Source organism: Tigriopus californicus, chromosome 5 (assembly GCF_007210705.1).
Source record: "Tigriopus californicus strain San Diego chromosome 5, Tcal_SD_v2.1, whole genome shotgun sequence".
NCBI classification, from domain to species: Eukaryota; Metazoa; Arthropoda; class Copepoda; order Harpacticoida; family Harpacticidae; genus Tigriopus; species Tigriopus californicus.
Genome location: NC_081444.1, coordinates 6,409,680 through 6,425,197, shown reverse-complemented (window position 1 = coordinate 6,425,197; position 15,518 = coordinate 6,409,680). Strand labels below are relative to the sequence as shown.

General features: G+C 42.4%; 3 protein-coding genes across 4 annotated transcripts in view; 2 read left to right on the top strand and 1 right to left on the bottom strand.

The window, feature by feature from the left end:
* LOC131881232 (SH3 domain-containing kinase-binding protein 1-like) overlaps window positions 1-15,518 on the top strand; it is a 105,717-nt gene that overhangs the window by 36,531 nt on the left and 53,668 nt on the right. The window lies entirely within an intron of this gene.
* On the bottom strand, window positions 5,586-11,170 carry LOC131881245 (zinc finger protein 268-like). The gene is made up of 2 exons (XM_059228056.1): window positions 11,006-11,170; window positions 5,586-6,450 (listed from the first exon to the last, which is right to left on the bottom strand). The coding sequence occupies exon 2, from the start codon at window positions 6,435-6,437 to the stop codon at window positions 5,637-5,639; it is 801 nt and encodes a 266-aa protein (XP_059084039.1). The 5' UTR covers window positions 6,438-6,450; window positions 11,006-11,170; the 3' UTR covers window positions 5,586-5,636.
* LOC131881229 (1-phosphatidylinositol 4,5-bisphosphate phosphodiesterase epsilon-1-like) overlaps window positions 13,151-15,518 on the top strand; it is a 33,272-nt gene continuing 30,904 nt past the window's right edge. For both annotated transcript variants that reach the window (XM_059228031.1, XM_059228030.1), the window contains exon 1: window positions 13,151-14,585. In XM_059228031.1, coding sequence (XP_059084014.1) covers window positions 13,302-14,585 — 1,284 coding nt within the window. In that variant the 5' untranslated portion in view covers window positions 13,151-13,301. The remainder of the gene's footprint in view (window positions 14,586-15,518) is intronic.

Sequence of the window (15,518 nt, the reverse complement as noted above, 5' to 3'; positions counted from 1 at the left end):
GTTGTTGATGTTTTTTTTTCATGGAGGCCTGCGATAAGAGAAACGTAAATTGCCGTGTCATGTGAAGTGCTGTCAGTCCTGTTACGGGCTCTCTAATCCATCAGGTGAAGAGGGAGGGAGGCTTAGGGGACAAGCATCAACCCCTGAATTCCAGAGTTAATGAGAAGACAAGTTGAAATAAAAACCCGGATCTTTTGTAGGTTTGCCTGCATGTGTTTGCGGTTCGAGTAATCCACGATCCGAGTTGATTGCTCTTTGATGCGAGCATTGGAATGGTAGAAAATGAATATGGAATTTCTTTACAACTTCCTGACTTCACGGATACCACGTGTAATCAAAAATTGCCCTTTACCATGAGACATTGAGAATTCGACCGCAGAACAGAGGCACTGGTACAAGTACTACAAGCACTACTAGTATTCTGTTCGTGAGAGTCGAAAAGGTGGTAGAGCTCCTGTAGAAGTATTGTAGGCAGATCTTGGAAATCATCCCATCTTGCACAAGGGCCCTTGATTGCATTCATTAAACCTCTTTCAATGGCTGCTTCATTTTGCCAATGAAGGGAGAAGAAATTGACGGGTATATGTCGAGACTTCATTCACTCATTTTGAGCTGGATGACTTATTTAGAAGTTCCATGTTGGTCACACTTTCGAACACGTTCCACAGAGATCCTTTCATTCCCAAACAAATGAGATCGATCGTGGCATTGCAGTACAATTATTGACCTTTCATTATTTGATACATAGTTTTTTTCGAAGAACCGCTAGACTTGGTTTTCAAGCTTGAATAGGCGAATTTGTGAGTCAACATAATTGGTTGGGATGTATACGTTTTCATTTCCACAGATCAGCAATTATTCGCCGCCGACATTGTTGATTGTCCATTTTTTCATCAAGGAAATCCAATCACTCTATTCAACCTGAAAAGGATCATATCGATCGTAGTCTGAAGAAAAAAAAACACTTCCATTTGATTTACGTGAGGGCGATTTTCCATGGATGGTGTTAAACAATGGCTCAAAAGACATCCCAGAACTTGAAGGTGATTGTTGAACATGACCTACTACAGTAAGTACTTTGTATAAAAAGACTGCTAGTCCTGCTTCCCGGAACATTGTCTAATCAAACTGGTCTAGGTCGCGGTGATGGCATTTAGTGCCTACAATGACCTCCATTGGCCAACGTGAAACTGTGAAAGCTGATGTAAAATTTCATCGGTCATGCATGACGATATTACCCGGATATTCCTTCCTTCGATATTTTTGTCCCTTAATCGCTTTACTCTCGGAGCCACGCTCCATCATTATCTCAGTCCGGGTAATTCGTTCGCGGCAATCGAATCCGAAGCCATTACTTGCGAAAAAGTAGCTAAGGGTCTCGTGCAAATCGGGCATAACTTTCGAGGTGAACTACTTCTTCTGCTCTCTTTGGAAACGAACATAAGGGACGTTCAACAATCGGCCTTCTTGGCTCTGAGAATCGCCTGCAAAGTGCAAACCCCATGAACCATCTAACTAGGTATCTGACTAACTCGTTGCAGCTCATGTCGCATTTTTGGCTGAACTTCTTAAAAAGAGATGGACTTGCAAAAACCGTTCGTTTTTTTGTAGTTTTCAATGGACATTGTCTTTGTATCGGGCGGATGTGATCTAAAACCTCTTGCCAACATCCAAGATGGGGCATTCATCACGCACAGGTCATCCCGTCATGGAAAATGCTTTGATCCATTGTGAGTGTACAAAAATAGATTGAGATCTGAAAAGTGTGCCGATGTCCAGCCTGGACAGAAAGGTCCCTCCTTGAGTCAGGTGAGAATACGAGGCGTTTATCATGAAGCGAAGGACAATTAAAATGCCATTTACCCGCCATGAATCACCTTCGGTGGATTCGGGAAGTAAATTTATCAGCAGCCCTGTCACATCGTTACTCTTGGAAAGGCCCTGAATATACTCATTAACAACGGGCCCCCTTTTAGTTCTGCGTTTGTTCGTTCTTTGGTAAATTGAATTGGCTGCTAATGATCTGAGGATCATATTATGGGAGGGGGCCGTCTTATCCGACCTCATCCGCCAAGTTATTAGTGGTGCCAAAGCAAAGTGCCAAATACTCGAGACAGGCCTAACCAATAACAAACTGCTACACACGACCAATCAATCCTATGCATATTGGAGGCGAGAGAATTTTCTCTGGCATCATCACGTGGGCTCTCGAACTTGATTCAGATTGCAGCGTCATGTTGTAAAAAAGCGGAATGATGAATCACTTAATCATATCATTTGTTCATCTCACCGGTGAAGCCAATGAATCCGCACAATCTCCTATACCCCTGTCGTCTTGTGCTTCTTTTCTTTACATAAAGCAAACTGGGAGCCTGTTTCCATCGCAAAGTCGCATTGCTAAAATATTCTGGAGGCGAATGAGGAGCTGATCAAATAGGATTATCAAGGTTGGCTGTTAATATGGGCAGGCACGCATATCAGGATCAATCTTATGCCCGATCTGACCTTTCTTCTTCCTCCTCGTCGTCTTCTGTCTTCTCCTCCTGGAGGGCGAAGGATAGCCTCCTCAAAACATGAAGAGGTGCTGTCTGAAGTAAGGGGGTTTGACCTGGATCCTCTCACAAATTAGCCTTAAAGGTGGTCCTGACATGTCATGGAGCAAGTTATGAGCCTGCTAAAAGGAGAGACCTTCGAAAAATATCCAGCTGATGAGGCTAGAATATCTGCATTTGATCATCGGTCTCCTCCCAGAACATCTGAAGACGAAAATATGTTTCTTGTCTTTGAGCCCATGCAGGTTAGTATTCAAGGATGGCAACTTGGTCCTAATCGTTGATCCTCTTTGAAGCACATTTCCCGGTTCTAATTAATTCAGTCACCTCGCCCTGTGAGTGGTGACAAATGAAGCCTTTAAACGCCCGGTCCAGCCCTCATCATGAATCGGGACTTTAGCCCACATCTGGCTATAATACCCTCAGTTTTTAGTCTCGTCCTCCTCGTCCGCCACTCGAGATTTGAGAAATTAAGGAGGGCGGGTCCGTGTGTGCAAAATTAAGCAATGTTTTCCATCCCCGTTCATTAGAGCTGAAACGGCTGCACTCATTCCTTTCCTCCTCGACTTCCTTCGTTCGTTCCTTGAGTTAGTTGGTCCGCAGAATTGTACTCATACCAAAACCGTGTATCCAGTAGTGGTCGTACTTATTTGTGCATGAGCTCGGATCGTTCGACGGGTTCACTTCCGTGGGCGGAAAAATGGCATCTTTCGGATCAAAAGGCTCACAAGCAGCCAAAAGTATCCAGACGATTTAGATTTCGAGACGATCAAATCGTATCCGTACGTAGGAGACCGACTAGATGTAATCCCGCCGTAGGTACTACTATATACTGTATGCAGTACTGTGGTAGTGATCCATCGAGACTCTTAGGATGATTGCCTTGCCATTTCTGTTAGACAGATAATGAAAGAACATTGATGCAGCTCATGATCGATTCGGCAAGACAAACATTGCCATTGGTATTTGTCAGATCGATCTGTAACGAGGAAATGAACAACGGGGAATAAACCACTAATGCGTGGAAATCTGCCTGAAACACTTCACGATATGACAAGCAGACAAATGATCCTTGCTCATACACTGCACATTAAAGCGCAATAACGAACCGACTTCCCGTATGGTATGAGCTAACTCACCATAGGTACATAGGCCCATAGGGACACGCCGCACATTCACACGCACACACACTCACTTACAGATTCGTTCGCAGAGACCGGTATGCCCGCCAAGAATGACGATGGATGGTCCGAGAACATCGACGTGCCTCCAGGAGTTTGACAATATGTCAAGATTCTGGTGATTTCCAAAAATACTTCCAAGTACCTGTGGTTTCAAGAGCTGGTGTGTTGAGGGGAACTGATAAAATAGTGGCCAAGTTTCAATTAGCCGCCATTTACGATCCAGTTCGCACAGCACCATCCAGCCATCCATCCATCCACCTTTGATTGAGGGGAACGGAGAAGGGATCCCAACGTGGATATTTTAGTCCCATAAAGCGATTGTTTACCTCGGGATATTATTGCCCAGTGTGTGCTCGAAAGTGGCAAACACAAAAACTTCGCTGCGCGACGTCTCCTTCATTAAAGGACACATCCATCAAGTGACTAAGAAAAAGTTGAACATCGCCCTTGCGGTGGTCAAAAACCCTTTCTTTCTTGCATTCAATGCAAGAACGACCAGGAGGCACTCTTTTTTACCTCTCGCTCATGTTGGATGCTCTATCCAAGACCATGGAGGATCATCAATCGGGATGCTACAAACAATGGTAGTTAAGCTACCAACCAAAGAGCCGATCGTGCTCCAGGTATTTGCCCTCTCAGGTGATGAATATTCTGGGATTCAAAAGGATACCCTCACTTCTACGCTACTTAAGAATGCTTTGTACATCAAAGAGTTGGCAAGTGAGACTTGGCTTTTAAGTTGGATTAACTTGAATATCCACAAAAAGAACACCTCGTACCGATGATTGAACTTGCTACTTACTTACTGCCATTCCAAGCCTGTCAATGTATTGCCTCACATACTTCCCAAGTGTAGATAGAAGCTAGATTGCAGCGGTAAGTGTGGCATTACAACGATGGAAATTGACAAATTGGCTCATTTGTCAGTAGTCCATGACGACGACCAATCAAGACGAGGGACTAATTTGACTTTAGAAGGTCATGACAGTGTTCAGACCCGCTCCGATAGTGAGGCATAAATATTTCATGAAGAAATTAAGCCATTAAAAGAGAAAAGGCACCACTCTTGGCATTGTTAAGGCGCCGAAAATGGAGTTTAAGGAGTGCTGAACTGAGATGAAGATCACCAGACAAAGCATGGATCCAAGTACTTGGATGTTGATATATTGAGAGGCACGTGAAGCGATTACGAAGATCACGATAGAGGGATTATTGTTGGTGTATTATTTATCGCCAGCTCGGTTGAGATGACACCTTGCGATATGTGTCGCTTCTCTATAACCTTGTGAACATGCCGAGCCTCAAGACATTGTTGGCACTCGAAGAATCATTTTACCGATAAGAACCAGGATGAGCTTCCACGTACTCTCGTATTGTCGAGTCATTTTCAAAGCAGTCGATTTAGATGAATGCCAAAATAATTTCTTTGCCAATTCGAAAGCTTGAATCACAAATGATCATCAGCTTTTTGAACAAAATCCTTGTTTTGGGTACAAATGACTAGAAGTAAAAAGAACCAGCATTTCAACCAAATTTGGTTCATAGTACAATGTAAAAGAGGCTCTTTACCTTAAAAAAAACTGTGCTGCTCGTTCGACGGAAACGTAATGAATTATTCGTTTTAACAATTTTACCAACTCATTGTCTCAACATTTTTCAAAATCCGAAGTAAACGGAAGAACTCTATAATGATGCGGGAAAATTTACTCGATCATCTTTTTTAGTGCTAAGCTCTTTCGAGGAAGTGCATTTCTGCATAAACGTAGAGGACCTTCGAGATTTCTTATCCATATTTGACCACCCGATTTCAGATATTGAGACCTTTCGCTACGTGTGAGAACCATACATCTGGATGATCCAATTGCCTTTATTTTCAAGGATCAAATCATCGTATTAAACTTTAGGGTATTTTGTGCAGCTCCACAGAGCCATGATTTTCAAGCAAATGATTATAATACTCGTCCAATTTCAAAAAAGAAGAACTACAAGCCGAACAGTTCACACCCGTTCGAATGAACTTTTGAGCCAAGGACAGTTTACTCGCGTTGACTGTAGAATGGTGATACTTGGTGTGAATCAAGGCCCATTTTTTGCTTGGGAAGGCCTCTTTACAAAATCCACATGGGAAAGTTTTTGAACTCGAAGGTGCCGTGGGCTCGACCTTCATTTCGGGGTCCGGATGTAGGTCCAAATGTAGCATCAGCTCGCTCGAAGAGGTGAATGCCTCCTGGCACTCTCCACAAGTATAAGAGCTCCGGGAGTAAATGGCGGGTCGAAACACCTTTCCATGGGAGTGAATGGCGGCTGGTGGTCGCTTTTCCAAGTCTGGATCAGGCATATTGGTCTGATGTTGACCCAGGACCTTGCCACGCTTGATGATGCTCACCACCTCGGTCAGAAACTCGTTGGGCTTTTGACGGAGACGTTTCCGAATATGAACTGGAAGATGAGCGTTGAGTTCCACTTTGGACATAAAGCGGGTTTCACACTTTTGGCATTGAAACACGTCTCGTTGGAAATGGACCAAGTTCTTATGAGTTTCAAGGTCAGACGCATTGGGAAAAAACTTGTTACAAAAGTTGCATTCCGTAGGATTCCCCCGCTCATCGTCGTCGTCCTCGTCGTCTTTGTACATCTCTTGATCCTCCTCATCCTCCTCGTCGACGGTTTTCTCCTGCTTTATCTCCCGTTCGCTATTCATGGTGTGAAAGTACCTGGAAAATGAGTTTGCTTTTTGAATTCAATGAGCGAAATCCTATTTATCCCTTGTACGGGTCACAAATCTAAATTGGAACAACAAGACCAGTTTGGTAGTGTAGCCTTAAGAAGAAGACGAAGAAAAAGTCCTTGGGCAAAGTCGTTAACGAAATTGGATTCACCCGATTTATATTCGGAAAGTATGTGTGTTCCTTAGACAGTATACAACTAAAAGGCAATTCCTAGAGACACTGCTTTGATGTTGGATGAGATCTAACTAAGAACATGAAAAGACCCTTTCCATGTCCATGACACAATCCCTCCTTCTGACCCAACAAAGACTTAGAGTATATTTTCACAAGGTCAATTGGATCGTACGTAAGTACAGTAATGTGGACAGTGAGCACACCTCGAACAATCTGATCCCTAGACATTAAGTACATTGTAACGGAACCATCGTTGGTGGGGTAAAATTCTCCGAGCTTCTCGCCCATTGTTTTGTATTGTTTTGTATCGCTCATATGATGTGGATTATTCTTATTATATGAGAGGAAAGCTTTCCGACTCTTCTACCAAACAGCTAAATAATGGAAAAAGTCTCTATTTCTCCGACGTCACGTGCCTCGTGTTCAGACTTGTGTTAAGAATTGAATTTAGAAATGGTGATCTCAAAAGCCGTTTACAAATCACAATAAGAAAGTGCACAAGCTTGCTTGATCATGAATGAGCTCGACGACACCTATTGCGCTCACAGAACACAGTGTATGTCTATACTAGTAATAGAGGGGAAGAGATAGAATATGCAATGCATTTCTTCGAAAGGAAGAAACGTCTTGAGCGTCACGTCAGTGATGACAAGGTGGAATCCAGTGGTGATCGTTTCAAATCTAATATATTCTTTTTTATCACTCCAATCCACAAGTGTCAATTCTTCGAAAGGAAAAATAACTAAGTAAGTCCGACAGAGTACTAAGCTTCTTCTGCCGTATCTCATGAATAGCAAGGAAGCCCAGCAAGCTGAAGCATTAAAAAGGGGTGACTGATTGTATTTGTGAGGCTTGATAGTTGACAAATGCATTCTTTAGATGCAATTTTGAATATTTTCGAACAGGCGTTTGTCTCGTTTGGAGAATAAAAAGACCTTCAGAATGGCAAACGTGCACAAAAAAACCAACAAAGGCAGATAGGGAGGACTAATAAAATCTCCAGCAAAGGGCACATAAAAATTGAGAAATCCTTCGTGAAAGATACTCGAGGGAATATTTGCACTTCAGGACATTGACAGAAACTCTTTCAAGTTGGCTCCTCGTGGTTTAATAGTTCGAACGAATTCATGTTCAACACGGAAGCTTAACACGTTCGATGTTTCAAGATACAAAGCCACGAGAAGTAAGGTTATCGTCCTTACAAGCGGATGGAATGCTTAGGGTCGATGCTCTAAAATCTCGCTTGATCAAATTAGCGATCCGCTTAGATCGGCCTTGGGAATACGCACACAAATGCACACTCAAGTCCAGGTGTCAGTTTCAACACCATTTAGCATCACGAGAGAACGGCAATCGTGACGCCAAACGAACTTTTGATTGAATCCTTCACTTCCCTGTCAAATTATAGGCCGGAGAGGTTCATGTTTTCTCGTGTCTGCATGGAGAAAAACAGTAATTAGACGAGCTATTTTTAGCGGTTTTCGTACCTGAACTGGCAAAGAAAATTCAAGAATAGGGACAGAGGTAAATTCGAGTATGATGGATCATAACATTGCTGTATAATTGACCCGACGCAACCTGCTGAACGTGCAGGGTTACTCGAACAATTCAAACGAATGCACGAAGTATGTGTAAGTGCCAAACGACCTCTATTAATAATTCCACTGACGTCATTTTGATCCGGTAGCTCATCAGAAATAGACGACTACCCACAGGAAAATGATAAATCATCCAGCAAAAGAAATGCGTTTTGTCTGTTATCACAACACTAAATGATGATGTTCAATGGCTAACACATTAATTTCTCTCTTGTTTACAGGTCGAAGCCAAAAGTCAGATGAATTCATCAGGGCAACCCTAAGTTTGACTCAATTTGAAAACGAGACCCAAGAGCATTTCCATTCGAACGAAACTGGAGATCAATTGGCCTACACCATGACCGAGGAGAGGTGGTAATATTTTCGGAACAGGAGTGATTCCAATAGCAACCGCCGCAACTCCCCAATTATGAAATACGATCCTCCAACTCCCTTAGCGAGAAATGAAGTCAAAACACGAACATCAACCTCGATCAGAGGCGAGGTGGAACCCAATCCTCCTGCCCTCCTCCAAAGGGGCCAATCGGGAAGACTCATTAACGATTCACCTTCTTCTCAGGCAACACCAACAACAGGTGGATGCTCAAATGCAACGCCCCCAAACTCGTCAGCCTCGATTAATCGCAGGGGGAGTTCAGCTATTATCCGAGGGTCAGAAAGCCAAAGTTGTTCCCTCTACAACACATCAGTCGATTACAAATCGGAGACGAGTCACAAGCTACCCAAGAGCTCGACAAAGACATCGTCATGTCCAGTCACAACAAGTCAAGAGAAACGGAGGGCATCAGCCAAGACGCGTGTAGGGGATGGAAAACAGGGATTGGATGAACCCCGACGAGGTTCCATCCCTGGAACAGTTCGCAAAACGACCTTGCCTCAGGATAGAAAACCTGTGGGCAGGCTTTCCACTACGAGCTCTACACTCAATGCCCAAGGTGGAAGGAAAAGCCTATCATCCACACAAAGACCCCATAAATCAGATCCCAGATTGAAACATACACAAAGTGAGGCCCTTCTATCCAAAAGGCCTTCCAGCACCACGGACAAGCGAAGATCCAGTGGGATTGGATCAAACGTTACTCCTTCGCGACCTTCCAATGTTCGAAACCCTAATTCGTCGACAGGTTTGGGGGCTAGTGGTCGAAAAAACTCCCCTGATCCGAGACGCATCAACTCTAATATCACTTCCAAGAAGATGAGCTCAAATGGGTCCAGTTCCAGCGAACCACTACCTTTAGGAGAAAGATCCAGAAATATTTCCCAGGATAGTAACAAGACCAATTTGAAGGCGACAAAAAAGGGTGAGTTGGAACGTTGGATGGAGAAAACATTACTGTCCATCCCACCAGGGGGTACGAGTAGGTGCCTTATTTGAAGGTCCAGGAGTGGCCTTTTTTGGTTTTGCCACGACATTCCTAACTTTCTGACCCTTCAAGTTTGACTTTTGGCTCCTCATTTCGCGTTCAAAGTTGCGTTTCCGTATGAGAAGCGAGCCAAAAGTTGGACGAGCGCCAGGGTTATACAATATTTTGGGTAATTTCGTGTGGTAGGCCTAAATTCCAACATGGACCAAAATGACATGAAACATTGTTAAGAAACTGTACACGCATAGTGCGTGCCACTGTAAATAACAGATTGAATTGGGGTTAATTAACGTCGTTCACTGGAGTTAGGGGTCTCTTGACAATGTAACTCAAAGGGAATGAATGCTTTCTAATACAAGAAAGATACACATCACACTGCATGCACGTTTTCAAATGCATCGACAAAGAAGACTCTAGGGTTTACATAGTCTGCATTAAAGCTCATGGTATTCAATGTGTTGTTGTGGGATTATGTGTTAAAGCCAGAGAAGTTTCATCTCCAGCTAAATTTGACAAAAGTATCACAATTTTACAATAAATCTATGTTCAGTAATTTATCTCGCAGCAGGATGTTGGCAGACGGCTGAGCAGGTCCAAATATGTTTTACTAGAAACATCACAGGGATGAGAGAGGTTGGGACTGTACAGTATTTAAAGAAAGTACTAAAAATATCTAAGACTGTATGTTTTCAAAAGCATTATAAGCTTTGTTCCAATCCAGGTTTTAGAGCCATTTGTGGTGACCGTAGAGGTTTTGTATCAGTTTTCGAGCATTTATTCATCAATTGAAAACTGGATGTTTCATGTCGATACGATCCCACGTTTGATAAAATATTCAAATAAAACGCAAGGTTCCCCTAATTATCTACTATCTCGATAAATCATCACCAAATGTTTGTTAGCAAACGTTGAAGTCATTTCAATGATGACAAAATGGATCTGAACAGATGTGCCATCCCAATTACTAATAGCTCTAAGCCCATAAAACGAAACTAAGTCGGCAATCGGCTATGATAATGCACATCGTGACATCATTTTTGGGCATCGATGGACATTCAATTTGGCATGACTTAGACTCTACAACTTTGCCATTTGCCTAAAAAACAGGTCCATAAAACTGATCTGACTTACTTCAAAAGATCGGTTCTAAATGAAAATATGACTCATGTGTAGTTGGTAAGCCAGGTTTGAAAAAGCTAAAATGATAATGGCACAAAGCTCTAAATCCCAAGTGTCAATCGGCATTTGCATTGGATTAACAATCACAAGCTCTATTATCTAGAAATTTGAGCACACAATAGAAAAAATGCCACTTGCTAGTTTGGTCTGGACCGGAGGAGGATCTAAATAGTGCTCTTCGTCCGTTCGTCCGACGAAAGATAGAAAGCCACGAAGTTAACTAACCTGGATAACAGTTGGCACAATGATCACTATCTCAACGAAGCCAGTAAATATGATTTTGTATTTTAATTCCACAATACTATCAACTGATGGAGAGAACGAATTTCGGATTTGTTGTTTGTTGTCATTTTGAGATCGCTAAGGGAAAGGGTGACGGAACTGAGGAGTTCGGAAAAAGGTAGATTCGAGGGAGAGTCAGTCAGCAATTTTGATAAAGCTTTTATATCATTAAAGATGCAATGGTTAGGTGAGCACTGAGCGGCTTATTATTTGTCTTCATAGTTTGTACTATAGTTGGTGAATTGAGTAATATAGGCTGTACGAGTTTGTTGAAGCAATGGTGGGCATCATTCAGCTAAATGGTAACATTGCATCTCATCTACTTTTGATAAAAAGTAAAGGAATTTATTCGTTGATATAATCGCTCGATTAGACGAATTCTAACATATTGTGGCATATGTTAAGGAGGCCTAACATCAAAAGAAATGAACAATCAAAGATGGCAATTGTGGTCTTGATTCAGAACATAAAAATGGTTAACAGCAAAACATTAACGTGCTAACGAAACACTGCAACAGATGAAACTCCCCGTCTGCAAAATTAAGGCAACATTAGACCGTATGAAATTGTGAAGAAAATGGTTTATGTCATTTACTGAAGAATACCAATTGACGATTTAACGTCCATCTTTGAACTTACATGTCCATTGTTTTTCTTCAAGTCGCGCATGCATCATCAAACATTAAGAAACTAATGTTTTACTTACGCATTTGACACGTGGTGGGTACAAATGTGCGCGAAATATCAATTGTAATCATTAAAGAGCAGATTTGAAAGGTTTTCACACTAAAGATACCTTTTCCACATAATCTGATGTTTTAGCTGAAAAAACTTTTTGGGGGACTTTTTGTTAAAATCACATTTTTTTCTCCAAATTAGATCTGGAGGAGACACTATTTCACTTACATAGCACTTTCATATTAGTATCAGGCAATTTAATTGAGCCTGTTGCTTTCTAAAATTGGAACATCAGCAAATATTTGAAACTGAAAACAAGATGATGCCATATTCTGGAATTCTATTAATTCTGAAATTCGAAAATACGTTCCTCACACAACAGAATAGGATGGCGCATCAATGAGTACGTTTTTTTTTTTAATTCGAAAAATAAATGTGAAAAGGCAATGAATCAGGTGACAAGTCCAATTTATCTAGAATATCCATTAGTACAAGAAGGGAAATGTTACACCAAAATGTGCAAAAACATATCAGTGTTCCAGTTACATATATAAGAACTTAGAGTAAAACAGGTTAGAACTATCCAAGATGATTTTACTATCTTCCAAAACTTTCTAATTTCTCAAGTTAAAATGAAATCAAGGTATGCCCAGTTATACTCAAACTTGCAGAACAAGAATCAATGCCAACAATTCAATACTTTGGTGAGTAGCAAACAAAATTAGCTCATATAATTATTTGCAACAATAACTATCAGAGTTTAAATTATAAAATATGGAAACTGATCCCTTTTTTCAACATCTTTGCCAATTTGTTCATCTTAAGTCGTTATTCTGATCACATAAAGATAATATTTATTCACATCAAAAACTAACTATTAAATTAGCCCTCTAGTAATTATCAAACAACGATGTAACTTTTTCTTAGCAATAGCAACCGAACAACCCTTTACGTTGCTTATGCATTTGATTGCTAAAGCATTGCTTTTTGGCAAAAATATTTCTAGATTCGTTCTACAACTACTATGGCTGTACTAAAGTGACTCTAGTCTGTCCCATTTTCAATCACTAAAGATTCTACTTATACCTTTCATCGCAAATCGATATTATATTTCGGGTTTTGATTTAAGGAGAACATTGTTTCTCGACTCAGACTCAATTATATGAGAGTATTTTTGCCATATCAGATCTGCCGTTTTGACAAATTCTTGAGGAACCAACTATCCATTAAAGAAAAAGCTAGGCGTGCGTGAGTAATGGCTTGAAAATATAGGGGCAAAAATGATTTAGATTTTTTGGAAAGAAGTGGTTACAATTTGTGCATTCAAATAGAGTTTTAGCCTTACCAAGGAGACCAACAAAGGCTAGGTTGTTGTGATTGCATCGCAATGTTTCCGATTGGAACAACTTTAATCTAAAAAAGACGTGCTGCCATAAGGTATAAAGAATGATTTGATAGAAACTTTACCATACTCATATTAACTTCAGATCCCTTGTCAAGAACGATAAACCGACCTCGACCACTCACTGCTCCAAGGCGGGCAGCCAGTGCCACAACCGTGATGGCATCAACGCCCGCAAACCGTCTTGAGACGCTTAACAAACCACGCTCCACATCAGCTCTCTTTGACCAACGTCCAGGAACGGCATCTAGCTCCAGCTCTAGGTCCAGCAGCAGCATCAAACGCAGGCCCACGCCCGTGCCCGTCTCCACTACGGCTTCGCGTCTGCGGGCAGCCAAATCGAGAGAGTCGCTGGGCTCAAGGGAAGATCTGTCAGGAATTCGATCCCGCCAGGGCTCGAGCCAAACTCGGGAAGGAGCTGGCGGACACCATGCCAAACTGAAGCGGTTGACTGAAACAAAACCCGACGGTGGTCATGACAGACACCCAAATCAGGGGATCAAGAAGATGCAACAAGCCAGGGACGGTGCTCCATCTCCCGACGCGTCCCCATCTAGGCACAAATCCATGGTGCCAGGAACAGGCGGAACCATGATTTCCCCTGCGCCCCCTTCTCCTCATCCAGATTCTTCTTCTTCTTCTTCGACGAAGTCTTCGAGTTCGAACGTGACTCGCAGTCGGCGCAAGGGAGCCTTTTGTCCTTCCTCGGTGTCTTATTCCTCGGGTTTACTGGACTCCACTAGGCCTGGCATTGCACCCGCCGTTCCACCGAGCAGGGGAGCGTCTGTCGTCTCGCACCAGAACAGACGAACACGCGAGTTGTCGTCCTCGCCCTTGAGAAGTGGAAGAGGTTCTCCAGTGTTTGAAAACAGTCCTCACGCGGAGGCCAGATCTCGAGGTGGTGCACATGTGTCATCATCAGTGTCTGCCAGTGAACGTGCTCTAAGCCCATCTAGTGATCTTGGACGGAGAGGTCAACAAGACCCATCGAGTCCCTCATTGTGGAGGAAAGCCTTGATTATCAACAAGTTCATGACTCTGACCTCGAGCACATCGCCGACGAGCAAACGTCGGATGTTGATGAAATCCACTCAGAATGGGACTGCTAACAAGTCCGCGGACCGATTAGCCAAGAAACCGGTGGAGAGACTCATCAAGCCCTCTGCCAACATGGATCGCGGTGCTGGGGGGAAAAACGCTCTCAAGCTCATTCCCCGAAGGGATTTTGTCTTGGGAAAAACCCCCGCCACCGCTGAAGATCGGATCGTGTCGGCCCGAAAAATCCGGAATGGACCAATGCCCCCGGCAATGGCCAAAGTCAAATCCAAACCCGAAAAGAAAAAACCGACCAAGCCAGATTTATTTCCCGTCAAGATGTCGGCTGTGCAGATGTCGGAACAAGGCTGTCTGAACCGAAAAATGTTAAAGCTCTTCAGCGCTAGGGTGAGTCTTTTAACTTGTACTTCAAAGGATGGTGGGATGTTGGCCCAGAAGATTGTAATATGGCTTATTTTCGGTTATCCATGTGCATGAATTCATTACGATATGTAGTTTCACAGGCGAAGTCCCAACCCTAGAAGTCCGTGCCCAACCCTATGCTTGTTTATCTTGATGGAAGAAATATGAGCTTCCGTAACAGGCACTTTGAATGAGGGGAGGGGAGGGGAGGGAATTTCTCGAATTTAAGATGGAAGAATTTTGGACATCCATTATTCAAAACATTCCCAGTTGGAGTCTCCCACGCATACTGGAAAGTTTTATGTAACGTACACGTGAGGATTTGTCACCTCAAGATATACCTTTTTCTACAATCTTTGAAACGGCGAACGAGAACGAGAGAAGTGATGCCAATGAACTTTCCACTAAAGTATTGGAGTAAAACTGTTTTCCTAGAGCACTTTCTCTCTTTTATGAACTGATGTTGAAGCAGTGTTGTAGGGCTGTTGTTATTTGTTTAGAATGGCTATAAAATCAAAGCACTGTTTCCTTTTAATGGGCTTGATTTGGAATCGCTTTCACAATATCCCCAGGAAATTTTGCAAGCTTGTGTCTTTCCTCAAACTAATAGCGTTTTATCCCACTATCCATTTGATACGTCCTTGTCGTTTGTTGAGTGATATAGTCAGCTAGTTAAGCATGCTTTAGTAGCTAGTAAATTTCGTCTTACAAGATAAAACCATCGAACAATCTGACCACATTTTACCGGGGGGTCTTTGTTAGGAAGGTACTAGTGTCTTTGGTCTTTCTAAGGCCCCCTTTCATATTCTCTTTCATATCCAATGATAGAGAATTTGCTCGCGGTTGATTTGCAATCGAAGAGAGCCATCTCAACTTCCAATGAGTACCAGTCGTACCAGTATCTTTGACAGTCATTAC

Bases quoted from the DNA above. Each gene is read 5' to 3' on its own strand.
- LOC131881245 (XM_059228056.1), bottom strand. From the start codon at position 6,437: ATGAATAGCGAACGGGAGATAAAGCAGGAGAAAACCGTCGACGAGGAG.